The 26,240-nt window shown below is 44.5% G+C and overlaps 10 protein-coding genes across 10 annotated transcripts; 6 read left to right on the top strand and 4 right to left on the bottom strand.

Moving 5' to 3' along the window:
• Positions 1-142: 142 nt before the first annotated feature.
• Positions 143-2,205, top strand: V865_002777 (uncharacterized protein; the record flags this gene model as incomplete). Its single annotated transcript, XM_066226576.1, has 12 exons — positions 143-162; positions 234-499; positions 588-721; positions 794-968; positions 1,033-1,072; positions 1,132-1,223; positions 1,291-1,305; positions 1,368-1,401; positions 1,468-1,824; positions 1,898-1,970; positions 2,031-2,070; positions 2,132-2,205. The coding sequence occupies 12 exons, from the start codon at positions 143-145 to the stop codon at positions 2,203-2,205; spliced, it is 1,320 nt and encodes a 439-aa protein (XP_066082673.1).
• Positions 2,206-3,774: 1,569 nt separating this feature from the next.
• On the bottom strand, positions 3,775-7,177 carry V865_002778 (uncharacterized protein; the record flags this gene model as incomplete). The annotated part of the gene is made up of 14 exons (XM_066226577.1): positions 3,775-3,825; positions 3,903-4,050; positions 4,135-4,315; positions 4,391-4,559; positions 4,639-4,853; positions 4,921-5,036; positions 5,112-5,482; positions 5,616-5,706; positions 5,792-6,170; positions 6,234-6,326; positions 6,393-6,489; positions 6,557-6,651; positions 6,708-6,805; positions 6,897-7,177. 14 exons carry the CDS (start codon positions 7,175-7,177, stop codon positions 3,775-3,777), a joined length of 2,385 nt encoding a protein of 794 aa, XP_066082674.1.
• A 430-nt stretch (positions 7,178-7,607) lies between these two features.
• Positions 7,608-10,717, top strand: V865_002779 (uncharacterized protein; the record flags this gene model as incomplete). Its single annotated transcript, XM_066226578.1, has 11 exons — positions 7,608-7,635; positions 7,695-7,795; positions 7,852-8,178; positions 8,239-8,458; positions 8,523-9,252; positions 9,308-9,566; positions 9,627-10,106; positions 10,159-10,235; positions 10,289-10,472; positions 10,535-10,612; positions 10,667-10,717. 11 exons carry the CDS (start codon positions 7,608-7,610, stop codon positions 10,715-10,717), a joined length of 2,535 nt encoding a protein of 844 aa, XP_066082675.1.
• A 421-nt stretch (positions 10,718-11,138) lies between these two features.
• Positions 11,139-14,406, top strand: V865_002780 (uncharacterized protein; the record flags this gene model as incomplete). Its single annotated transcript, XM_066226579.1, has 5 exons — positions 11,139-12,039; positions 12,125-12,250; positions 12,329-13,597; positions 13,712-13,744; positions 13,811-14,406. The coding sequence occupies 5 exons, from the start codon at positions 11,139-11,141 to the stop codon at positions 14,404-14,406; spliced, it is 2,925 nt and encodes a 974-aa protein (XP_066082676.1).
• Positions 14,407-14,859: 453 nt separating this feature from the next.
• On the top strand, positions 14,860-15,340 carry V865_002781 (uncharacterized protein; the record flags this gene model as incomplete). Its single annotated transcript, XM_066226580.1, has 2 exons — positions 14,860-15,049; positions 15,216-15,340. The coding sequence occupies 2 exons, from the start codon at positions 14,860-14,862 to the stop codon at positions 15,338-15,340; spliced, it is 315 nt and encodes a 104-aa protein (XP_066082677.1).
• Positions 15,341-16,687: 1,347 nt separating this feature from the next.
• On the top strand, positions 16,688-17,052 carry V865_002782 (uncharacterized protein; the record flags this gene model as incomplete). The annotated part of the gene is made up of 2 exons (XM_066226581.1): positions 16,688-16,842; positions 16,908-17,052. 2 exons carry the CDS (start codon positions 16,688-16,690, stop codon positions 17,050-17,052), a joined length of 300 nt encoding a protein of 99 aa, XP_066082678.1.
• Positions 17,053-17,373: 321 nt separating this feature from the next.
• V865_002783 (uncharacterized protein) lies at positions 17,374-18,000 on the bottom strand (the record flags this gene model as incomplete). The annotated part of the gene is made up of 4 exons (XM_066226582.1): positions 17,374-17,460; positions 17,607-17,693; positions 17,772-17,877; positions 17,939-18,000. 4 exons carry the CDS (start codon positions 17,998-18,000, stop codon positions 17,374-17,376), a joined length of 342 nt encoding a protein of 113 aa, XP_066082679.1.
• Positions 18,001-18,866: 866 nt separating this feature from the next.
• Positions 18,867-20,200, bottom strand: V865_002784 (uncharacterized protein; the record flags this gene model as incomplete). The annotated part of the gene is made up of 7 exons (XM_066226583.1): positions 18,867-18,989; positions 19,040-19,218; positions 19,266-19,354; positions 19,402-19,450; positions 19,498-19,741; positions 19,790-19,915; positions 19,973-20,200. The coding sequence occupies 7 exons, from the start codon at positions 20,198-20,200 to the stop codon at positions 18,867-18,869; spliced, it is 1,038 nt and encodes a 345-aa protein (XP_066082680.1).
• A 1,597-nt stretch (positions 20,201-21,797) lies between these two features.
• Positions 21,798-23,901, top strand: V865_002785 (uncharacterized protein; the record flags this gene model as incomplete). Its single annotated transcript, XM_066226584.1, has 7 exons — positions 21,798-22,249; positions 22,433-22,607; positions 22,702-22,805; positions 22,886-22,901; positions 22,979-23,122; positions 23,254-23,434; positions 23,696-23,901. The coding sequence occupies 7 exons, from the start codon at positions 21,798-21,800 to the stop codon at positions 23,899-23,901; spliced, it is 1,278 nt and encodes a 425-aa protein (XP_066082681.1).
• Positions 23,902-25,578: 1,677 nt separating this feature from the next.
• On the bottom strand, positions 25,579-26,240 carry V865_002786 (uncharacterized protein; the record flags this gene model as incomplete). The annotated part of the gene is made up of 4 exons (XM_066226585.1): positions 25,579-25,656; positions 25,713-25,781; positions 25,866-25,987; positions 26,090-26,240. 4 exons carry the CDS (start codon positions 26,238-26,240, stop codon positions 25,579-25,581), a joined length of 420 nt encoding a protein of 139 aa, XP_066082682.1.

Raw genomic sequence — 26,240 nt, forward strand, 5'->3', positions numbered from 1 at the left:
TGTTGTTTGGTTCCTCGATTGCCTCCACCTAATGATCGGATCACGTTTCCTATCAGCGGTGAAGGGCGACCATCTCTTACTTCTGGACACATTGCATACTTTGTGAGGCTCAGAAGCGCATGGAAGAAGCTAATCTTCAATCATGTCGCCTCTGATTCACAGGTAGGTAATGAACACCTTGTACTCCACGAAAAAAGACATTGCTGAATCTCCAATTGCTGTAATTTGACAAGATTATTGGTCTTGCACCTATTTATCGCATCTCATTCTGTCTATGCGAGTTACAACATACCTCAGGTACCTATAATCAGCCCCGATCTCGCATCTCGAGCGATCATAGATCATCCACTGTACCCTCCAAGAATCAACTACGAGCTACTCGAACCTAATGACGAAGAGTCAGGCCCGTTTGAATTACCGGAGGGAGCCATCTGTTATCCTGTACATGTAACGGGGGATGAGAAGGAAAAATTCAACTTGATGTTTTTTGCTGATGGATGTGAGTGAGCATCTCTGCATTCATCCAACATATTCGCATATATCGATAACATCCGAGAGATTGACGATCTATGTGTTGTGTGACATAGATACTCTGAACGAATTTGACAAATTCGAAGAAGACGTCGAAAGATTGAAAAACGACATAATATCACCTAATGGATCAATGGGTCATGTATCTGATCTGTTAAATATTTGGGCGACCTTCGTACCCTCTCAACAAGTGAGTGATAAATTGTCCGAATCACAATATCGTATACTCGCTGAAATGATACTGCATGGACTGTGAGTGTAGTCGGGCATAGGTACGCATGGCCAACCCCTTGAAGGAGCTGCATTAGGATTATATAGACCTGGATCTGAACTTAGAGCGGTATATGTCAAACATCCAAAGAGAGCTAGGAGGGCCTGTAAGTGGTTTAGAGAGGGTGGAGCGGGTAAAGGAGGATGCGACCAGGCTATTTTACTGGGTGGGTCCATGCCATCATTCATTAGATCAGCCGATGAAATGAGGGAAGCTGACTGGGAGTAAAGGTAATGATCCGTTGTACGGTGGGTTGGGAGGTGAATTCACGTGAGACAGTCTTGCTCATCGAGTGGGTTACAGTATGCTGATAATCTGGTGAGACTCAGAATCATCACTGCTTCGAAAGTTAACGGACCTCAGGTACTTCGTCATGAGCTTGGACATAGTCTGATACCCGTAGGAGAGGAGTATGATGGAGGTAGGCGAGATACTCTGTCTGCAAACCTCAACCTGACCATGCTGATTGTGTATGTCCGTGTAACCAGGCTGGGTCTATTCAGGTGTCAATTCAGATAAGGTGAAGAATCTGGATAAACTAAAATGGAAGGATTTCTTATGAGAGTGGAAGATGCTAAAATGGCAGTACAAGCTTATCCGTGAGTTCTCACGCCTTCTGACAATTGGGTCAAATCAGCTTATTGACGGACGTCTTTGTCTGCTAGATGGTGGGATCTCGATTCCGAACGTTTCAATGTAACTTTCAACTCTGCGAATATATATGAAAATGCCCATATATCGTACCCCACCGCTTTACTACGTACATCACTTTCGTCCATTCCTCATCCTTCTCATATCAATTTCACTCTCAATGATGATTCGATTAACTTGATGCCTTACTTCACGAAGGATTTAGAAGGCTCATTAGATCGGAGATGGCTAGATATCATCATACCTGGGTTGAAACCAGGCGAAAATACGATCCAGGTGGAACTGACTGATAAAGGGAAAGAAGCCGAGGCTGGCCAAGGTGGGAAGATGTTGACAAGTTTGGAAGTAATCGAATATGGTGGAGAGGGACAGTGGGTTTCTGATGAATCTGGGGAAAGCCGGCAAGGCTCTCCAGTGAGCATTGCTAATAAGAACCTCATGCAGGTTTAATCATACGATTGGACATATTGGGGCATATCCTACTTTCAGTATCAAAGGGCATGTCACTTTGAGACCAGTGAGTTTGATGTGTCTCTGTCAGAGTGATAAATCCTAATGATGACATTGGACATGTTAGACCAACGAAGAATGTCTAATGCGGAATGTAACTCATCCACGTACGTCATTTCTGTATTGATATGTCATTGTGATGTCACTGACAATCAGAGGATTGAGTAGGATTCTGTCCGGTGTGTGGGGCCGGTCTGCGAAGAAGTTTAGAAGCAAAGATCCCTCATAGAAGAGAACCGTAGGGTAGCTAATGCGCCAGCGCCAGGATGGTAGGGCGATTCATAGATTGACTCGGATGTAAGAAGGAATCTAACTTGATGAAAGGAGGATGGCAATGAGAATGTTCGTCTTGTAATGAAAAACAAAGGTTGTCCCACCAAGTGGTACGAATTCGCTTTACTTTTGCGTTGGACGGGGTCGACTCACGATAGGCTATAGAGATCGCTATATAAGAGATACAAATGCATATTACAATGTGTGAGATTGTATTACTGAGATATACTACCTACCTAGGTAAACGGCAATCAGATCACCAAACATTGTCTGTTTGACTTCACCCAAGTGTATCTGTCTCAATTTCTTATCGCTCTTATCAATCGATCTGATCTGGGACGAGAAATGTCTAGCCAGGATAGCAACGAACGAAGAGGCCTGAGAAAGAACAGCCACTATCTATTCGTAAGTCCGTTGATCACCCCAGAGTCATTACGGCCGCTAATGGACCTGATTTTTAGGCGGCATCAGCGAGTGAAAGTGCACAGAAGTCAGACAGCGATGGAGTTTCAGGTGTGTATTATATGCTATTTGATGTACTGTATCACAATCGGTCCGTCGTAGTGACACCACCACATGGCCTTCGCAGATGGGGGTCAACGGCAAAAACCTCACCAAGCTAGTACGGCCGAATCGTCTTCCGGTCAGGTTCAGGCTGATAGTTTGCAATCTAGTGGGGGAGATGATGATCGATCAGAATCTGATGTTTTACAACGATAACAATGTTCCGTTGAAAAGCGTTTGCCATCGATACTTATAATTGTGTTGTCAGTGGGACTCTATGGCAACAAAGACTTGTTAGCTACTACGTGAACTTGGCACTGGTTATCCCATAGAGGTCGTCGTCTGGCTTATAGATGCATCTACTGAAAGCATATTTTCAGAAAGAATGGTACCTCGCTGAGCAGCTTGGGTGCTTTTCCGGGCTCACGCGAAGTATCAAGGGTGAAGAGAGTGGGCACCTTTGATAGCATGAGATACTGTACCCCGGAATGCCATGTCAAAGTATCATGATGCGCTCAGACAGTGGAGATCCTCAAGAGACGAATGGCGTGGGGTGTTATTCGCAGCGATGATTGCTGCACGCCTTTGTCAAGAGGAAAAGAGGCCCAATTCACTTCGTCGAGTGTAAGACACCCGAGTTGATGACCTGGCATGAGAGACATGGGAAATTTACTGTCCGAAGTTTGAAGAGGGAGGTCATGCATCAATCAGAGTAGTAATCGATACTGCCACTGCGAGTGAAACGCAAGACTACAGTAGTAGGTTGTATCACAGCTATTTTACCGTTGCAGATAGGTGATTCACTGTGTTGCAATAAACCTTGAGTGTTGCGGATATCGATGTTCAAGAAGACGATTGCAGACAGATCGATGGTGACTGCTTGTTTTGCAAGATTTGACCCATGTCAGATCTTACATGGAGAAGAATAGCTGCTGCATCAGTCAATGGCAGTTTAGCTATGCATGCTATTTGAATGTTCACTTCCGCATCACACGAAGATCACCTAAGTAGAAATGACATGACTGTGTATCGTGTCATGAGGGGATTTTGACCTGAGATGTTAGTTCCTTTTCCCGTTGAATCACCTATTAAAGTATAGTAGTCAAGTCAGTGAGGTAAACCAGACCCTATGTCCAGTGTCGAAGCCGGGTCTCCCACTTACCTGATTGAACTTATCAAGGTCCCAGTGACTCTGTACTACTTCGATCCTTTCTCTGGGATCCCACCACTCCAAGAACCAAAAGAAATAATGCTGGACAGCTATTATACAACATAATATCGGGCCGTAAATCGGTCCAAGGGCAAGATATCTGTATAGAAGTCAAGAAATCAAGCATATAAGCTTTCGAGCACTTTCGATGAAAAGAGAGAGTATAAGTGAATCGCAAACTCACCTAGACAACCTCTCTGCTGTAGTTCTAGCAGGACTATTCATAGCTCTCTCATATACCTTCTCGGTCCTCTCAGCGACTTCTTCCCAGGTATACATCGTTCGAACCCTCTCATGAGCTTTGATCGGATCGTGTTTCCCAGATTTGATCGTATGGATCGCATGAGTCAGAGCTCGAATCACATCTGATATTCAGATTAAGCCTCGAGCGTTCGATATGATGATTGAACGATATTGTCATTTAGATAGGTATAACTCACCCTCTTCATCTGCTCTGGCAAATTCGATCATATCTTCCGGTAAGATCTCAGGAACACCACCTACTTTCGTAGCCACTACAAACAAACCTGCTGAAGCTGCTTCGATTATCGATATCCCGAATGCTTCTGTGAGTGAATTATTGAGATATATTTGACCTCGGTTCAGGACCTATCGCATACGATATATGAATATCGGCGAGACTCATTTTGTGATCTCTGCTTGACTGACATGTAAAGGGAATACTTACGTCTCTCACATCACCTGGTCTAACCCTTCCCAGTAACTCCACTCTATCCTGCAATTGATACTTCTCTCTCATCTGTTCCAATTCAACCATCTTCGGTCCATCTCCGCCAACTACAAATCTCACTTCGGGGAATAAAGCGCAGATATGTGGACATGAGGCTATAAGGAGGTCTATACCTTTTCGATAGTATAGTCGGGAAATTACTACTATAGTTACTATAGGATCGATTTACATCAGTTAATCAGCCTTCATATCGACATCGCTGGTAGTCTATTGGCTTACTATGATCTGAATCAGCTTTTGATGGATCTGGCGTGAAGTCCTCTGGGATCAGAGCATTAGGTATGACAGATACGAGTTCAGGATCCAACTGAGCTCTTAACACAGTATTTTCTCGACTACGCAGTAATTAGCGATCAAAATATTTGCATCTTCCACCTAAGCGATTAAATCGTGTTGTAAGTGTTACTCACCCAGTGTTACTAACGCACACCACACCATCTGCATTCCTCAGCGCCCCCACCAGAAGCTTGTTTGTCAATACCCCTACTGCATCCCCAAATCCGAACAGACTATGATCCGTAAAAACCCCTTTGATCGGTGGATCAAGTAGATCTTTGTGAAATAACGCTTCGTGCGCTAAGGACGATAAGGATCCGTGTCCGTGAATTAGGTCGATACGCTCTTGGATCATTATACTTCGAAAGTACGGGAGGAATAATAGGTAATTCGGGAGAGTGGCGCTAGAGGATATTGGGAGGATTGGGAGGTAGTAGACTTTAAGACCTGGTGAGAGGTGGCGGATACCTACTCTCTTAGAGTGAGAGTGGGTTATCACTATAACCTAAAAATATACCATCATCAGCACAAGTCAACGGTGGCGTCACTTGATGTTCTTCAATATGAACCGGTCGTGCGAAATTGGAGTAATGTAATACCTTAATTCGGTATTTATGCTTGACGTCTACCACACCCACCTTATGCCCTCTCTTCATCATTTCCACACTCAAGGAATATATGTGCCCTTCAACACCTCCAACAACAGGTAAGAAGAAATCGGATATCATTCTGACATGCAGCACGGTAATACATATAAGCCAAAATGCAAAAATCATGATATATATCGAGAGCTACCTAAAATAAACAAGCTCACGCTATAGAGAGCTTCTTATTACTATTCTTTTTCTTCGGCTTCCCAACGTTGCCTTCCTCTTGGACCGATACTTTACTTATACCTTTCTGATCTCCCGTTTTGACAGATTTGATCGATCTACCTGAATCTGCTTCTTCCTCTCCTACTGCATTCTCCACAGCTTGTTCGTCCGCCGCATGAGTCGCGAAATAACCATTCCTACTTTCTTCCTGATGAGCTAACAATGGTGCAGGTGAGTTTATTTCAGATATCGGTACGGGTGTGGAGGTAGGTGAAGAAGATATGGATTTAAGTGTTTCGACCATCATTTCACGAGTTTTCTCCATCAAAGCTGGGACATCTGACGCTGTCAAACCTGTTGTTGGGATCGGGGGAAGGACTACGTATTATATGATGTTAGTTGGAGTTGTGCTGGCTGAAAAGATGCAGCCAAGGGACTGACCTTTGATTTTGAGAGTGCCTCGTTTAAATCGAGTTTTACCGTCAAACAATCTATGATAGTTCTCGCATACTACTGGTACAACGGGTACACCAGCTAACAGAGCATCAAGTATGTCAGGTTGGACTGGGAGTAGAAACGAAGAGAAAAAGCTGAACGTACATTGTACAGCGAGGTAGAAAGCACCTTTCTTGAAAGGTAGCAAATCAGATTCAGCGGACATATGCCTTGTCCCTTCTGGGAAGATCCAAAGCGATATCTGTTCAATCGATATCAGCTAAGTCTGGAAAATGAAGTGAAGATTACAGCTGAGTTGTAAAACCCACCCTCTTTCGTTTCATGTCATCACCGGCTTGAGTCATACTAGCGACAGCAGATTTGTTGTTTGATCGATTAATAAAGACCGTTCCCGACATCATCACTGATACGCAAGAGTCAGCTTACATCTCGTCGTCGGCCAGGTTGAAATAAGCTCACTCCACCATCCTAAGCCAGGAATCCATTTTATACTCTTCTTAGCCATTATTGCAGCGTGTTTAGGGAATATCCTCCCGAGATACAGAATATCGACCATACTAATGGAAAGAACGTAGGTGTCAGCTCCAGCTGGTCTAAGTTTGTCCCATAACATAACAGCTGATGGTGAGGTTACGAACATCAACTCACCTTTGATGGTTCCCTACCATTACCATACTTCTACCCTTCTTTCCTGCCTGACCACCACCTTCACCTTCCAATTTCCATAGATATTCTTCACCTTCCACCTCAAATTTCCAACCTAATATAGGTCCAGCTACATGATAGAACGTCCTTGCTACGTAGTAATTCGTATTCAGCCTGCGACCGGTGAGGGTACATACTAACCCAATGATGAGGGCGAAGAAGGAGACGAGGAGAAGAAGGATAGCGTAGAGTGTCAGCCGTAGCTGGAATAAGATGTTGGCCATGATAGCGGTGAGCTGATACAGCAGGAGGGAGTGTTGAGTAGTTGTTGATACCGAGCCTCACAGGCTACTGAACCATTATATGAGTGTGAATGTGATGTCTACCAGAGATGTTGATGATGAAGAAGAGAGGAAGAGGCAGAGGAATGTCGAAATGTGGTATGACGACAATTGTATGGTGGGGAAGAAGTGGGAAAAGGTGCCTCATTCCCTTATTCCCGCTTAACACCGCTGTCCCCAGGTACTTCCACGTGGGATGGGTGGGTCCGTGCCACCGGCTGTTGGGATCATCGTCACCATCTACCAGCGCACTCAATCCCATTCAATGTCATCTACATCTACATCTACATCTCCCTTTATCCTCTCAACATCGCTTCTGTCGATACCAAATCATCATCCCTCGGTGGCTGCTATCGCTGCAAGTGACCTCAAGATGTCAAGCAACTACCCCTCTCTCTTCCGTGAGTGGTTTCGTAGCATAATGACTGAAGGGTTCAACTGATCTAATTGCCGTTGATAGGATCGGAGGAGATGTCCCTCGTCCAGCTATATATACCCTCTGAAGTAGCACACGATACAATCTCAGAGCTAGCTGAAATGGGAGACTTTCAATTCAAAGACGTGAGTCAGTATGTCATATTTGGTTGTACGTTTAACTGACAGACGCCTCTCCATAGCTCAACCCATCTTTGACCTCATTCCAAAGACCTTTCACCCCTCGTCTCAGGAGATTAGCAGAGATGGCCCGAAGACTTCGATTGTTCCGATCGCAAATCACTGGTCTATCACCTACTTTGGGTATTCCTCCTCTTGCCGCTGTACCACCCTTCACGACTGTCGGACCACGCGCGCAGAACGCGTATGACGAGTTGGAAGAGAAATTAAAGGAACATGAAAGGAGATTAACCGATATGAATAAATCATGGGAAGAGTTGGGTAAGAGAAAATCAGAGCTAGAAGAGAAACGATGGGTATTGAGAGAAACTGCTGGTTTCTTCAACGAAGTGAGTTCACTCTTGGCCATTGGGTCAAACGGTATCTGATGCTAATGCTCGATTGAGTAGGCCGAACACCGTCATACTGAGATCCGAACTTCGTTTGACGAAGGCGATAATGCCCCTTTACTCGAACATGCTGCTGAGTATGGCAACCTACCCGGAGAAACCGGTCTTTCCGGCTTCGATCTCGAATTTGTGTCTGGTACGATCGAAAGAACCAGAATGCCTACTTTCGAAAGAATTTTGTGGAGAGTGTTAAGAGGTAACCTCTATATGAACTATTCTGGTAAGACAGTCATCCCTCTTGCTTTTCCTTCGCGCTCAAGCTTAATCAATATGCGGTATCACAGAAATCGAAGAACCTTTTGTCGATCCTACCTCCGGCAAAGAAACCCATAAAGATGTCTTCATCATCTTCGCTCACGGTGAAGAGCTTCTCGCTAAAATCCGAAAGGTCGCCGAATCAATGGGTGGCACTCTGTACAACATCGACTCATCTCAAGATAAACGGGCAGATGCTTTGAGAGAGGTCTCAGCCAGATTGGAGGATGTAGATACTGTTCTGTACAACATGGGTCAAACCAGAAGAGTTGAACTCAGTAAAATCGCTGAGCAGCTAGAAGCTTGGACAGATGCTGTTAGGCGAGAAGAAGAGATCTTCAAGACACTTAATTTACTCAGCTACGATCAAGGTCGGAAAACTTTAGTCGCTGAAGGTTGGTGCCCGTCGAGAGATATCACTGCGATTCAACTGGGTCTACGAAGAGCAATGGACACGGCTGGAACGTCCGTTCCTGCTATCTTGTCTGAATTGAGAACACATCAGACTCCACCGACTTTCCACAGAACCAACAAGTTTACCGAAGGTTTCCAAACTCTCATCGACTCTTATGGTATTGCCACCTACGAAGAAGTCAATCCCGGTTTATTCGCAGTGATCACCTTCCCTTTCTTATTCGCTGTCATGTTTGGTGATATCGGTCATGGTATCCTCATGTTCCTCACGGCTGCTGCTATGATCTTCTGGGAGAAGCAAATCGCTAAAGGAGGTGTCAATGAGAACCTCGAGACGTTCTTCTTGTACGTCAAATTCGTCTTGCATTGTTGTGCCTGGCTGACATATTTTGGCTATCAGTGGACGATATCTCATTGTTCTCATGGGAGCCTTCTCCATCTACACCGGTTTTATGTACAACGATATTTTCTCAAAATCTCTTCATATCTTCAATTCTGCTTGGGAATGGCCACACAACGCTACGGGTTTAGTCGAAGCTATTCCAACCGGTCACATCTATGCGATGGGAATGGATCCTGGATGGCATGGTGCAGACAACGCTTTGATCTTCAATAACTCCTACAAGATGAAATTATCTATCATATTAGGTGTTATACATGTGAGTATACATACCTTTATGTGCACATGTTTATCATACTGACTTTGTATGGGTGTACAGATGACCTTTGCGATTTGTCTTCAAGTACCTAACCATCTTCATTTCAAGAAATACCTCAACATCTATGCCGAATTCATCCCTCAAATGCTTTTCTTCCACAGTATCTTCGGTTATCTGGTCATCTGTATCGTCTACAAATGGTCCATTGATTGGTCGCAAGCTTCGTCTGCCCCACCTGGTTTATTGAACATGTTGATCTACATGTTTTTATCCCCTGGCACGATCGAACCTGGAACCCAGCTCTTTGCAGGTCAAGCATTCATTCAAGTCGTCTTGCTTCTCATTGCCTTGGTTTGTGTACCTTGGATGTTGGCCTTGAAACCTTACATGCTCTGGAAAGAACACAACCGAATCAAGGGTCAAGGTTACCATGGATTGACTGGACAAGAGAATGGAGGTGAAAGACATTCTACCGAACGTCTTGATGAGGAGGAAGAGGAAGTTGGTATGGCCGTTGCTGAATCTTCAGATGAGGATCATGTAAGTCAGCTTTCTCAGTTGTGTGAATTCAAGCTGACAGCATCGTCCGAAGCCGTTCGACATGGGAGATATCATTGTTCATCAAGTCATTCACACCATTGAATTCTGTTTAGGATGTATCTCCAACACGTAAGTTGGCTACCCCAAGATATGAATCCCAAACGGCTGACAAATTGGTTTAGTGCTTCATATCTACGTCTTTGGGCTCTGTCGCTTGCTCACGCTCAATTGTCGGAAGTGTTGTGGTCGATGACCCTTGATTTGGCATTGGAGTATGAAGGTGGTGCCATTGGTGGTGGTGTCTTCGTCTTCTTCATGTTCGCTGTGTGGTTCGCTGGTACTGTTGCCATTCTTTGTGTTATGGAGGTGAGCTTCGCCCCAAAAATTACGCGTGCAGGGTCCAAAGTCAGCTCACATTGTAATCGTAGGGTCTATCTGCATTCTTACACGCCCTTCGTCTTCATTGGGTCGAAGCAAACGGTAAACACTATATGGCCGGTGGATACGTGAGTTACGGTAACACTGCCGTGGAGATCGATAACTGACTTGGCCTTCTGCAGCCTTTCACTCCTCTTACTTTTGCCAACCTCGGTGCCGAAGAAGAGCAATAAGCGTATCATACACAGCTCAACTTGCCTAGTAAGCAAATATCCGCAATGCGATTGCATGCATGACCGAATAGTTCGGGTTTACAACTCGGAACTCGCGTCATTTCGATTTCGACTGACTATCTTACGTTGAAAGTGCAGTGGTACTAACCTAGTGTAACGATGCAGACGCGCGCTGAGGCTTGTGAACATGACAAGTGTACTCGCTTGGCTGATATCAGAATCATACTGGTGCTGGAAAGGCTGATAGGGAGTAGACATTTCATATATCCTACTGATTCATGAACTAGGGTGGTAGAGATGCCCATCGACTAACAAGATGCTGCACGAATTCTGTTTGTTCAATTATAGATCTCCTCATCACTGAATTAAACACATATCTCTCTTCTTGTTCATTTACCTGCTTTTAGCTGAAGCGACAAATATGAGTCCCAGTCGGATACCTCGACCGGGAGGTATCGGTTCACCCACAATCGCTACCTCTCCATTATCTCAATCTACCACTACCCGTCCAGCACTAGGTACTTTGGTGCATACGAGCAAGAACCCTTTTACCCAACTCAACAATAAGAGTCCCCACGGATCGCCCACACCTTCTAATGGATCTGGCAATTTGAGTGTTTCCTCCAAGAACATAGCAACCAATAGAAGAAGGATCAAACCCCCTTCACCTGACTTGAATGACGATACATCATTATCAGCTGCAGTCAGACGACCAAGTCCAGCATCTAGAATACCCAGTGGTCCAGGACCAGGACCAAACCAGAGGACAATCGTGAGACAACCCTCCACTCCATTGTTAGTATCGAATCGTACTCCGACTCAACAGCCTGGAGGAAATCGACCGAGGGCGTTGTCGTCCACTTCTGTGAATCGTCCAATAATTATTAGAGGAACTACACCTCATGCACAACAAGGCGAAGTGACCTCTTCCACGGGGGGAATGCGATCTCTTCCTTCGCAGAGACTGTTCGAATCGTCTTTCTTAGAATCTCGCGAACCCCCTGTCCCACCTCATATTCGAGTCCGACTGAGACTGATCCATCAACTGGGTGTTGTACTGGGTATAGACGCGGTGGGTATAAGTGGGAAGATTGATATTCCTGGATTATTAGCTAGAGTGGATCAAGCGTATGATAGAGAAAAAGATAGATCGTCCCCGACCACGGGAACAGGATGGGGAGGGGAGATGGTAGCGTTGAAGGGTAGTATATCACCTGGAGCGGGAGGAAAGGGGGTTTTGGGTATGTTCAAGAAGTTGAGTGGGGGCGGTGGGAGGAGGTCAGATGAAAGTACGGCGGGAGGGTGTACGTTACCTCAAGAAGGTAAGTCAATCACCTCCTGCATACACAGAATCATGCAGAACGTCCTAAGATAGGATGTTCACTAACATTTGTTCCACGAACATAGGCCCAGCATTCGGTGTACCTCTATCAGAAGCTCCGCCAGGGAGTCGGTGTACGTCTTTGATCGGAGGGCAGAAACATGAATTACCTTTGGTGGTATTTACGATTGTAGAGGAGATATATCGAAGAGGTAAGTCAGAGATCTATGTGGAAATCAGTACAGTATTCAAGCTTAAGTAGTACTGACGTTTGCGAGAACGTGGATTAGGCATGTCACAACCTGGTATATTCAGATTAGCAGGTGATGGTATTCGCATTTCCCATTTAACCAAGGTATTCAATTTACCACCTTTATATGGCGATTCGTTACCTATCAACCAAGAGCCTATACACAATTTGACTGGATTGGTCAAGCGATACGTTAGGGATTTACCAGAACCAATATTGGATGAAAGCCTCTTTCCAGCATTTTTGGCATTTTGCGTTGGGGCCGACAAAGATTCTGAAACTGAGTGCGTTGCAACTACCAAGAGCGATGAATCACCAACTACAGATAATGCTCCTCCAGCCAAAGATTCAGATGAAAGTTTAAATTCCATTTCGATTTCGGACGATATCCTTAAACTACCTTTAGAAACACGTATAACAGCTGCTCAAATCTTGTTAAAACTTTTACCTCCCCTTCAATTCAGTTTGTTCATTTACCTCTTAGCGTTCTTAGGACAACTTCCCTTGTTCCCCGATAATAGGTTAAATGTCGAATCGATTTCGATTATCTTTGGTCCAGCCATGTGTGCAGCTAGAGGAAAAGGTATTTCAGGATTGGGTCCAACAGTAATTACCAATACTTCAACTAAATCCACAGGCAAGGGTATAGGGACGTTCAATACGGAACAAGTATCGGATTTGGTATCGAAATCGCAGAATGTCCTTGGATGGTTATTGAGGAATTGGGGTGGGATAAGTGAGAAAGTACTAGAGGATGATGAGGTCTTATCTTCTGGTATCAATACATTTGGTACTAACACCGAAGATTTGACGATGGGAGGAGGCAAGGATAAAGAGAAAGAGAAGAGAAATAAGAAAGATAAACAGGTTATAGATCCCAGATTACTCAGTCCGATCGATTTGAGAGGATCCAATGATGGAATGAGAGCTAGAAAACCGGATGCTCCTTCTGTCATTGCAAAAGACAGTATCAAAGATGATTCAACACGATCGGAAGAACCAGTGTCACCTCAATCACCAAATATCCAAACTCCCCATACCCATATTCAAATGGGAATAGGACTGCGTAAATCCTCTTCATCGCACACACTCAAATCGTCTCCTTCCTCTTCTAGCGGTTTCGGGATGAAGACCTCTCCCTCATCCGGCGGTTTATTTGCTAGAGCTTTGAGCTCGATGTCAATATCCAGTCAAGCTCAGGGCGGTGATGGTGGGATGGGTAAAGGTCCAAAGAGAAGTGCGAGTTTTACGAGTTTGAGTAGTTTGGTCAAGAAGGTTGGGAAAGATGGTGGGAAACATGCGCCCATGCGTAAGTGCAGACAGTCTCGTATCACTCCTTTCTTCGCGAAGTATCCGCCCGTACCGTACTTGTCATTGTGACCCGATGTGAACTTCACGCTAATGATCCATTACCTTCAAATAGCTACGAGATCATTGAGTGACGATAGAGATAACGGTTCGTTCTTCATATTTCTTACTGGGCGAAGAAGCCATATAAATTGTCTGATTTCTTCTTTCGTAGCTCACTCCACTGTCAACCCACAAATCACCACAGTCTTAGGATCCCTACACGATCTCCTAGTATCAAAGGACAAACAGATCGAAAGAGATGCAAGGGAATTAGCCTTACTCCGACATACTTTATTGGAGATGGACGAGAAGCTTCAAAAAGCCACTTTGGCTTCACCCTTACCTGGTCCAGTAGGTATCAACGGATGTACTTGTCCTATCCATCCTAATGCTACTATTACCCATCAACCTATCGATAAAGAAGCTACACCTGAAATAACCATCACTTCTACTCCGTCATCGAAGACCATCCCCATATCCAACTCGTACACTAATTTGAACAAGGAAATCAACGATTTACAAACTCAACTCTCCACTGCACTAGCCGGTCTGGAAACATCCCGCTTGACTACGCGTAGACAAGCTGAAAAGATCTTAGTTTTAGAAGCGAAGAGTTCAAGATCCGATAGTGAGCGAAAGATGGAAATTGGGAAACTTCAAGTTGCCCTTGCGCTAGAACAGGCTAGATCGGTGGGTTTGATTGAAGAGAGGGATTTGGCGAGAGAGAGATTGGAGAAGGTTAAGACTACTTTGTTCAGCGTTGCTTAATCTCAAATTTTCTTTTATCTATGATTGTCCGCTTCATCTATGCATCGGTATGTACTGCAATTGCCCTCGTTCCCGCAGACAAGACTCCAATAGCTTTGCAAAGAAGTCAAAAGTCTTCGAGAGAATCAACATTGCCAATAGGGCTTACTCCCTACTCGTACTGTATACAAGGCGAAGGCGGACATAAAAGTAACTGATAGGCTCTTCCACTTCAACGAACAAAGGGCACCTGGCATTGAGAATGGAGCTAGATCGACGGGTATTGTATATACGTGCGGATGACAATCAGTCTAATTAGCAATGCGACTCTAGACATTCAGATATCCTTTGATTGCCCCGAGCTACATTCGAAGTCATTGTCATCCATTGATCGAGAAACATACTCTGAATGGATTCACGATCACTCCATGTACACGCATTTGGAAACCCGGTCGATGATTCATCTTCCTCGTGATGACTTCCGAAGGTATAAATGGGGATTGTCAAACGAGCTTTGTTAAGCACCTACCCGCCCTATCTGCCAAGCTACGACCGGTAGATACCAATCTTGCGAATTCTCACAACATGTCTTCTGCTAACGAGCCTATCTGTATCGCCATAACTTCTAGTAGAAGGTCAGATAATGAAACACTCAGGACACGGGGTAAGTCGTCCGAGTTTTACAAGTAGATCCTTGTGGCGCCTGAAGTCAGCTTGGAGGGAGTGGTACGGTACGCTGATCCTTGTATCCTGCATTCATGGTAGCCGAAAATATAAGATCATTAGCTATTGCCAATATCCAAGGTAGCGAGCTCTCACAAGATGATCAGGGCCGAAAGATGTCGAGTCGATGGGGACCGATAACGAGCGATTGAGTTTCAGGATGTTCGAACAGGCCGTACAATCTGCCACGGGAATTAGCGTACCTCAGTTGAAGGAGGAGAATGGCCTTTAAGGTCTAACTTAGGACCGCTCTCATACTAGGTCTGTTAATGCCGCTATGATCGATTTTTCTCATATACAGCCTTCCGATGCATTTGTGTATGCAGATTTCTGGGTGGAAAAGCACTTTCAAACATATTCTATGACAATCTTTGTTCGATCCCATCATTCTAGACTGTTACTTCTGTTAGTCTCACTGGGGAGCCACATCAAGGCAAGTGCTGGCTCTTTCTGCGGCATGATAAGGCAATGAGGAACAACGTCATTTGCACATACCATTCAACGGCACAGCCATGTTTGGAGGAAGAACCCGAATGACACAGGTGAAAGGTTACCTCTTTCAGGACGCTATAGTACAAGATTTGACGCTTCGAGATAGGTAACTCTCCATTCATTTGCTTTCCTTTGTCAGAAGGTTCAGCTGTAACCATACTATATACTTGATCCGGGATAAACGGAAAGTAGTTACAGTACTGTATCTATCACGATCAAGGTCGAAATCTAAGGTATAAATACCGGTATCTGTCCATCTTCGTCCATCATATTTATCGGTATTATACAAATCCACAGGAACATATTCATCCATTGCGATGTCCTCCCAAGATAATCACTCACAAACCCGATCCAATGCCCAAAGTGCACCAGCCGGTTCGGCTTACGCATACAGTAACGATCACGAGACTGTTTACGTAGATCCCCCCGGATTTACCAGATTGTGAGTAAATGTATACATCACGGTGGAATACAATACTTGGTTGACCTAAATTTTGAGTCGATGTAGAAGCGAAAATGATATCGCAACATACTCATTGTCATCAGAAAATCCTACAGCTGATGGGAGTGGAATAACCAGACTGTATATGACCCCGGATACCAATTTCGTACAACTATACATATACCCTAAATGATCGAATATTTCAGTGAATGAGAGATCTATACTCAGATGTTTGTAGCTGCAAAGAACTACACACACATACACTGATCAGACCTGGAGGATGTATGAATGCTATTCAATGATATGGCCATTGACAAAGGGCAATGACGAACTCTTGCTTCTCAATGTAGCGTGGCTGATAACGAGTCCTAGGAACGTGTCGAGCTATCGCACAGTAAGTCTACATGACAGTTGACCACCCTCGCAAACCTTTATACTGGAACACACTGGATCAAAGGTCGCCTCTAGCTCAGCCAAGCTGGGAAGAAAGGATGTACACGACAGCCAGAAGACCACCTAGTGGTCCTTGCCACTCTGAACTCAGTGACTCAAAGCTTAAGAAGAGTACTTTCAACGTTCTTCGTTGATCTTCTACTGGAGTGAGCGCATTCTACGATCAGTCTCTACAGCAAATAAGTAAAAACAATGTCAAGCGATACTGAGTCCAAAACTTCTCTTTCCAGTACACCCACCTCAACTCGTACTCGATCTGCTAGTCCAGCACCATCGACAGCTTCTACCGAGAGTCAAAGCACGATAAGGAGGAGTGAATATTTCAGATACAGAATTTCTACCGAGATGTAAGTATATTTTACTCGGAACCTGTGATTATTGCATTGCTGAGATATCACTAATCATAAGACAGCGAGAGGAAAGCACCGAAAGGGTTCAAATATGAGACATCGACTATGGACGGGGATAGGATTAAGCATATCTTCAAGAGTGAGGATGACCAGAGATCGGAAGTGTATGAAGATGGGAAGGATGATTTGGGAAGGGGTCATCTCTAGATAATTTCATCTGTAGTCGAGGATGTCTCAGATATATGCGGTGACGCACCAAGTAGCTGGAGAGACAACTTACTACATATCAATCCTGAGTTATGTTAGGTCAGTCATGGAGGATTTGTGGGTTGACCTTCGATAGGGAAGATTGTTGGTAAGAGTGTAATGTCAATTTATTAGAGCAGATTGGTGCTAGTGTGTAAAGATAATTCTATCATCTTACAGACTCGAGCAAAAGCATTATTACGCACACGATTGACATGGTCCAGATACTCTCGCGATATATCATCATACATACAAATCTTAAGCGTCCTTATCTTCCGCCCTTCAAGCAGCCCGAACCTGCTTCAACTGTTCTACTGCAGCTTTGTACTCGGCGCTACTGCTAATGGCCTCTTCGGATTGGAGTGCGTTCTGCATTACATACGTCAGTAACGCATTCCGCCATTATCAGACTTGATGATTTGTCCGAGAGGAAAGAATGCAGTTGACATGTTTCATGGGTGGGAGTGTTTGTTGACAATTGTCACGAGATGGTAGATATGAGTACGAGAACATACCACTAAATCATCCAAAGCTTGTACGGCCTCTTCTAACTGACTTTTAGTCCTGGGTATCATCATCTCTGAGTCTCTCAATACTCGTTCCTGTTTCCCATGAACCGCAATGTCAATGTAAGCTATTTGATCACCGATGAACTTCGATAACTGCTTTGCTTGACTCACCGCTGCTCGGATATCAGCACCGTCCGCACCATCTTCCTTGAGCTTCTCAATTACTCTCTTCTGATCGACCACTTCTTGAGCATATATCGATTCTTCCTTGTGTAATCTGTTTATAACGCCACGATCAGAAGATGAACGAGAGAGTAGGTAAGTGAATGTGAGCTTACCGCTTGACTACTCCCGTCTTGATCTTGAGCTGTTTGAGGGACTGTGCTGATGAGTCTGACATGTTGCGTGTATTTCCTTGCTACCAATATGTGGACAGAGTTGATGTTACAAGAGTGAGAATGTGAGAATGTAACTTACCTCGAGTGAATGTCGTGAGGGGTTGCGCGTGGTGTGGAGGTCAAAGCGACATTTCACGTGTGTATACGAGGTAGCGGGTATAAAGTCATCAAACAGGTACAGGTACCATCAAAGCGTCAAGGGGACCATTGGGAAACTTTGTCAGTGATATATCGGGTGTTGTTTCTTGGTATCTCAACAAAGGCCATAGATGGTGCAAAGCACCACATCCCGTCCCGTCTGCGCATCTTACTGGATAGGAGCTCTCCCGACTAACTTGAGGGCGCTGATCACGAACAGCGCACTCTGCTGCATTGCATGGCAAGGATACTCACTTTCTCGTGTCTCGCCATCGCAAAGTAGATGCTGCTGGCCATGCTGGCCTATCATTGTGAGTAACACATCTGAATCTCACCTTGGCCAGCGTCTCACTTGAAAGTAGGAAAGCCATCGATTCAACTTGAGCCACAGTAAACTTCTGAAAACCGCTCCACGCAGCGTTTCACGAGAACAGGCAAGGTTGTACAGTTGCAGTCTCAAACTCAAAAGCAAGAACATTCATCCGGTCTATACGCTGTATAAACCCTACACCCGCAAGGTCGGGACTGCCCTACTGCTGCCACTCCAGCCAGTGTTTGCCAAACCGATACCCCTCTTCCTTCTCTACCACACAAATCTCCATAGAGTCTAGAGCCCTGCCATCGGCGGGCTCTATCAGTAAGCCTAGCCTGCAGATAGTCCCTGATGCCATGGATAATACCAACAACGACGACCCACACTGCATTGCCTCAACGTACTTTGTCAGAGTATCTAAAAAGCTTCCTCAGCACTAGCAGCAGGTAGATTAAGCAGTCCTAACATGATATCATGTCTCGAGTAATGTCCTGCGACGTCAAAGTCCAATCTTGCGCCGTGCAATGAGTCAAGATCGATCTGACTCGAGTCATCAGCGCTCGAACACACTTCAAAGCCAGACTGCTCACCTCCGCGTTGATCACACCCTCCTGGTCCCATAGTGGACCGGCTAGTATCTGCCCCAAAGGACCGATGATACTCGTACCACCTCTGGACCAAGCTTTGTTTTCCTCTTTCTCTGATTGCGACAGAGCGAGTGAAGGCGGATAGTCCGCTGGAAAATGTGACGGAGCGTGGTATTGGTTGACTGGTCCGTGCGTGAGCTTCACTCCCACTGCCCGGAGTTCGACTCACCTGAGATAACGAAACATCTCCCCTCCTGTGCTATGTGTTGCATACTTGGCAGATTCGTCGGTCTACTGTCTGCCGTTGGAGCGGTGTATCTGATTCGACGTTAACTAAGATGTCCTTCTCATCCACAACGACTCACATCTCCACGCCCTTCCTATACAGTTGATAACGCGCAAGGGGCATATAATCTATTATCGCAGCATCAGCATGACTTGACAGAATGATCTCCACTCACTCTCCCAGCAGATCAATCCGCCAATTTTGCCAATCTTGGTTTGGACCACAGGTAGGTTGTCTTCCACCTCGCCATTTGCAGCTGGGTTGGTAGCCTCGCCTTGAGACCAAACAATCCTTTCCGCTGCGGTAGGCTGAAGCTTTCTATGTTTCGACAAGAGTACGCCTATAGGGGAGAAGAGAAGGTTCGTGCACCATAATGTTGAGCCCACAAGCGAGCGCTCGACTACGCCGATCGACAAGTACTGGTAAACTGTGTAAGTTGGCGATTGGCCTGCTCGCCAGAAACTCACGATGCCCTGCTTCTTAGATACCAAACACAACCTTTGAAACGCATAGAAATCGTCTCCTTCGCGATATATAGGTTTATCGATGAGCCAATTCTTTCCCACCGCGTCAAGGGGTACCTTTACACTGGACTATAAGTTCGGCTCAGCATCAGTCCTGTCGCAACCATCCGGAGCTACCGTACACACCTTGACGTAACGACTAAACCACTCTCTGTTATCGTCCGTTCTGGTCCCGATCTGAAAGTCCAAAAACCTGGGATATGCGCTTAGTGATGCTTCAGGTAGCACTACCAGGTCCGCTCTGTCCTTTTGAAGAATTTCATTGATGAGCTTCTCGTATTTGTCTAGAGACGCTGTGAGGTCGAAGGCAACCGGGCATGTTTGGACAGCCGACACTTTGACTTTTGATGGCATGTTCTGATCGGTGTGGTCAGGTCGAGGGTAGATCTCCTTAAATATATACTCGATGAGCTCAATGAGAAGCCAAATAAGAAGAAATGACACCGAGCCTGAGATAGTAAACATCCAGTGTCGTATCATTTTACACGGGTTTAGCCGATGGACTCGGACCGGAGTCATTATGTCGTTGCTTTTTAAAAATAGCCGAAAAGGAGATATGCATGAGGCAAATTCAGTAACTTACAAGCAAAGCTTTCTGGTTTTGTCTCTGAGTGTCGAGCAAGCACGTATGGATGTGACCCCATCGCCAGACCTCGCTCTTCCTCAGCAGAGCCCATTCTGAATGCCTATCCGTAGAGAACCCTGATTATTGATGAAGACTTCCTCCGAGCGAGTCCAGATCACTCTACTGCAGGTGTATCACTGGACGTATGGTCTCTCAAACACTTCGTCAATTTACCCAGTCGTCACGTTCGGCTGTACGTAGTTGACGACTACAACCTTGAGAGCGTGGATGGGGATGAGAATCGGTCCGCAGCTGCTTGGGACAGCTGCTTGTCAGATTCTTGGAAGGATAGGTCAGCTAAGAGATGGCAAAATGTTGGATCCTGTTGGACTGTGACTGATGGCGGAGGTGAATCTGAGAAGTTGTCATACGGGGTAAGCTGTTCGAAGCTATTCTTTATCAATCGTCTAATTCCTTGTTTAGTTCCTCTTTACCATCCCATATCCTACCACTCGATAATCCCTACATGAGCCGTTAGAACCCCCCTCACAAGCAGACAGACAGGATGTGCTGTCCTACGTCAAGACCCCCCGCCTGCGATTGCTGATCCTACAGATTCGGTCACATATTGCAATCTGGCTTTGCTACTCGTTGTGCGTCTTAGCCGAGACATTCTCCGCCCCTTCTCGTTTTATTCTACGCGACACCTATCAATTCTCAGTTCAATCGATCCTGGGATCGTTATGGCGTTTGTGCAAGATTACTAGATATGGCTTAGCTGACAGATTGAGTACGTTCAAGCAGGAAGATGTGGAGTATGGGAAAGATTAGATAGATGTAACCTTTGCTGTCGTATATTGTTGCCCTTGTGAGCGAGGACTTGAGTCGCCGTGCTGTATGACCTGAATATGCATAAATTCATTAAAGACGTGCTGTCCTTGTACTGTTCACTCTGTTCCTCACTTGTAAGCTTACGCGCGCCGAGGGTAAAGATGGTGAATTAACAATTATAATTCCGTTTGTTAGGAACAGAGCTCAACTTATTGTTTGAAGATCATACAGCTATAGGGTCTTTTCCCTCATTATCATTGGCATTTGATAACTTGACACTGCCGCCAGACCATAGACCACGAAAAAGACTCACGAGCAACATCTTGATCAATAGCAAAGACTGCCAGCGCCCACGAGATAAACTGTCCAACAGTATAGCATTCGGAGTAGGTAGCAAACATACGCTCGGGGCACCATTTTCAGGTCAAGGTTTCAAGCGAAGAAATACAAGATACATCTCTCTCTCTACCCCCCAGTCCATCGAATCAACCCAACTCCTTCATCTGCTTGCAACGCCATCACCTTCATGTCTCTCTCACAACATTCAACAACGATATGACCTCCTCGCCCGCCCGCGCCTACCCCCTTACCCGCCCTTCCGTCCGACAATACATCTTCTCCCCTCAACTCCTCCTCCGACCTTCCATACGTCTGAAGACGTCCCTGTACGTACTTTCAATCACGATCATCCTTCTCGTCATACTGGCTCTCAACGCAGCTACGAGCGGACCTAGCACAGGTCAGGAGGTAGATGTCAATACCGTACCATCGCATGACTCACCGGCAGATTCAGGAGAAGGTAAAGATGTGGCCAAAGGGAAAGATGCGCATCTTGTAGATGAAGAGATTCAGAGATCGTTCGAGGAACCTGATTTCTCGTTGCTCTCGTCGGTTCAGCCGCATGAGATAGGGTGTGATGTACCCCTTGAAGGGAGGGAAAAGGAAAGAGGAGTGTTAATGTTTTTAGGGATATTTTCGGCGGCTGATAAAAGGGAGAGAAGAGATCTGTGAGTTTTGCCTGTACGATTGAGTTTTAAGATATGGACGAGATGGATAAGTTTGTAAAAGTGAACAAAAGACGAAAGCAGTAGCTTTCCGAGGAAAATCGTATACTAAGGGGAAGATTTACGAGTTGGAGGAACTTGATGGGTCGATTTGAATGATCGCTGACCACCTTTTGTATTATTCAGATACCGTCAAGTGATAATACCTGATTTCCCTCCTGACCAATTCACGGTAAAATTCATATTGGGTACACCACCATACCCCGAGAATCCTATAAGTCAAGAAGCAGTTGCCAGATCAAGGTTGATGAACAAGGTGGAAGCTGAGATGAACGAGTTTGGAGATATGGTCATGTTACCTGTGAGTGTGCGATCATACAGCTCAAACAGATCGTCTCGTATCTTATCGTTGTTGATAACGCTGAAATGATTGTATGCGTTCTCCATAAACGTAGATGATCGATAATATAGATCTAGGTAAGACACACGAATATTTCAAATGGGTAGCGAAGGAATATAGTGGACCGGGAAGAGTGCAAGGACGTCCGAGATTTGTCATGTGAGCAGAGATCTCCTTTCGTCTACATTTTGTCATTCACCTCCAGAAGGATAACAAGCTGATATGGTTTGATCAAATAGGAAAGCGGACGATGATGTAAGTTTCACTACGAACTGTATATACTCAATATACCACGAAGGAAACTGATAGATGATTATTTTTCGTTCTCGTAGACGATACTGGTGATGCCAAACTTGATATCAGGATTTAAAGATCTAAATTGCGCAGAGAACATATATTGGGGTACATCAGCAGGAAGATCACATTATTTCGGTGATTATTTTAGAGGTTTGGCATATGCTATGAGTTGGCCTCTGGTAAGTGTCTTCTGTATGATCTTTTCTACTATAATCAAATTACGTCAAAAAACTCGAGGCTTCTGTGCATATCTTTCATTCCACGCTAAACCACCATGATACCATCGATGCTGATACCTCTCTCCTGTCAGGTCTCATGGATAGGTAACGCTGATATGCCCCTAGCGCACATCATCAAGATAGAAGATGCCCGTACAGGTCAATGGTTAAGACATCTCGATCCAGTCACAGATCCAGTCAAGAGGATAGATATGGGTTGGACAATGGGCGATTGGAATCAGCTGGATGTGGGAGTTGAGACTGTCGCTTTGCGTGAGTATTTTCAAGTCCTCATCGAGCACATTCAGATTCTCCCGTGTCTCTGTATCCCTCTTGACAATTTTGACTCTTCCTGCAAACCTGTGTGTCGGTTTTCTGGACCCATCTCGCCTTCTATTCGTATATCAATCATACCCAAGAGATATGATACTTTGCACCTTCTTCCGTATCATTCATCATCGACATAAACTTCATATCAGAATTGCGACAACTAACCTTCTTGTTTTTTTTTCTTCTTCTTTTTTGTTTCTGCAGACTGGCTCAAACTCGACGATTGGGTTAAACAGCAACATCAGCGTTTACTTGATATATGGGCGGATGACAATCGACCATACGACATTGAAAATGGTGTATCACCCAAGATTAGTATACAGAAAGGTAAAGAAACACCAGAATCGGCTCAGAAGGAACATCAGAGACAGAAAGATCTAGGCTGGGACGTAGGTGGGAACCTGGATTGATGAAAATGAGGAGAGTGCATTCTAGGGTTATAGGGAATCTGATGGGAAAATGTATTTTGATACAATGTACACCGATGAACGATTCATTGATGTTCGTGAACGGATCTTCGCTTCATTGCCTCTGTCTTTCTGTCTTTTTCTCTTCAGGAGCAGCCAAGACGTTGATGTGAGAATAGTATACAACAATTCATTTCATTCTATTCTAAACATGAATGTTAGGGCAAAAACAAAACCGAAAACCAAAAAACAGAGAGTTGAAAGTACGTGTTGCTGCACAGTGCTATTCTGCCATTCCTTTCTATTCCACCATGCCTACTACTTCAGGTCTATAGTTGAAGATGATTATAAAGGTTTGGAAGGGAGTTGGGTAGGGAGGATACCGAATCTGTCGGGCATCATAGATCAGCAACAGTCCGCCATACCGACCATTCGGTAAAGAGAGGTAGTCCTGTAGACATGAGATAATTTTCGAAAGTGATATCACTCTTTCTCAAGAGGGAAAGGGAGATGAGAATATAGCCCATTCCATGAGCAAAACTTTCACTCACCTCTTCTTGATGGTCACTCTATGCCTTGAGAATTTATCATCCGGTGAGAAACGAGCTGTAAGAAGCAATAAAGGTGATCAGTGATCTAACAGATGGAGACGGCAAGTGGGATACCTCTACTTTCTGGTAGAGATAATGAATGTAAGGGAAATGTGTTTACTCACCTGGATGAGCGGATTTAGTAGGTTTGCCAGCTGTTGTCAATTTCTAAATGATCGACAATGTGATAAATCGTCAGTATAATTCTTCTTTTATCTCCAGACATCCCATTCCCATTTCCCATCTTCTAGATTCTTATACCATTTAGATTCCTATGACTCGGTTTTAACTTACTTTGAGGGTGTAGATTCTGTAATCGACAATGACCAATCAGCACGACTTCCAATGAACGATGATGATGGTTGACTTGTGCATACCGGTTTCCCCGTTCATCAAGAGTGTACATTAAATGCATTTTGGCTGATTCTTTTCGGATGTAGGACGTAGGTAGATTGTTCGAGTGAGATCGCTTGGAATGGTATTGGTATATTTGTTGATGATTTGGCGCAAATTGATGTGATGTATGATGCTATGCTATAAACTTGCAAACGATCAAGAAAGAGAAGAATCGATTTTTGGAAAAATCCTCGAAGTGACGGAATCAAATCAAACCACTGAAAACACCTGTTACAAGTGAATGTAAATGCCACATCATTCCACATGCACAAGGAAGTGGTGAATAGAATTACCTTATTCTCCCTCTCAACTCGAATTCAAAGCCAAAACACATTCATATCCATATTCATATTCATTCATCGCGAACCCAACCCGATCCAATACATATATCGTAAAGACCGTGTGACAGAGGAATCATTAAAAGAGCGTATATATTATCGTATTCACCAGTATCGATAACAGTTGACCAAATAATCCGAAAAAATCCAAAAAACCCCATGATGAGAAAAACAACGAGATACTTACATGAACAACTGAATAGCCGAATATCAATGTAGAAGACCAAAATGAGAAGATACAAAATAAATGTATTACAATACGATCGAAATTGACCACAAAGCAAAGCCTACGAATTGAGTTCAAACGTTCTTCATTGAAAAAATCCCTTTCAAAAAGTCCTTGATTTTCAGTTCAATCAATGTCCTGGTTTTTTGAATGCTGACCAGATATTGTTCCGACATGGACCACCACATTTATTCTTACCGTCTGCGCACTGTTTTTCGTGTATACTTTATCAGCCTGGATCTACTACAGGAGGTTTTTACTTACCTTATGATCGCATTCATCAGGTTTAGCAGGTTCTCCAGCTAATGCATCACCGCAGTAACATTCTTTACCCTATTTCCACCGAACCGAGAGAATCAGCTCAGTCTCGTAAAACATTCAGACTATGGTGAAGATCAGATGGATTTATTTACTTACCCATTGCAGACCCGCATATTTATGACCTTTGTCCAAACAGTGTTGAACGCACATATCAGGATTATTGTTGTCATCTACGTAAGCTAAGATTGGTAATCGTCTGTTCATGCCGTCATAGCAATCTACAAGGATCAATCATAATTTGTCAGCATCAACACCATCAATGGGGATGAATTCTCTTCTAGTTTGGAATTGATGATATGGTAGGTAGTCTGTAAACTCACCAAAATAACATCCATAAGCGTACCATCCTTGACTTGATTGGGTAGCTCTCAGTTGAAGGTTATTGAGATGTTCGTTTGACCTTTCTTCCACTGGGGTCGAAAAGGCTGGTAAGGCCATGAAAAGTAATGAACCGAGGATGGAAAGTTTCAT

Source organism: Kwoniella europaea, chromosome 1, assembly GCF_036810445.1.
Source record: "Kwoniella europaea PYCC6329 chromosome 1, complete sequence".
Taxonomy (NCBI): Eukaryota; Fungi; Basidiomycota; class Tremellomycetes; order Tremellales; family Cryptococcaceae; genus Kwoniella; species Kwoniella europaea.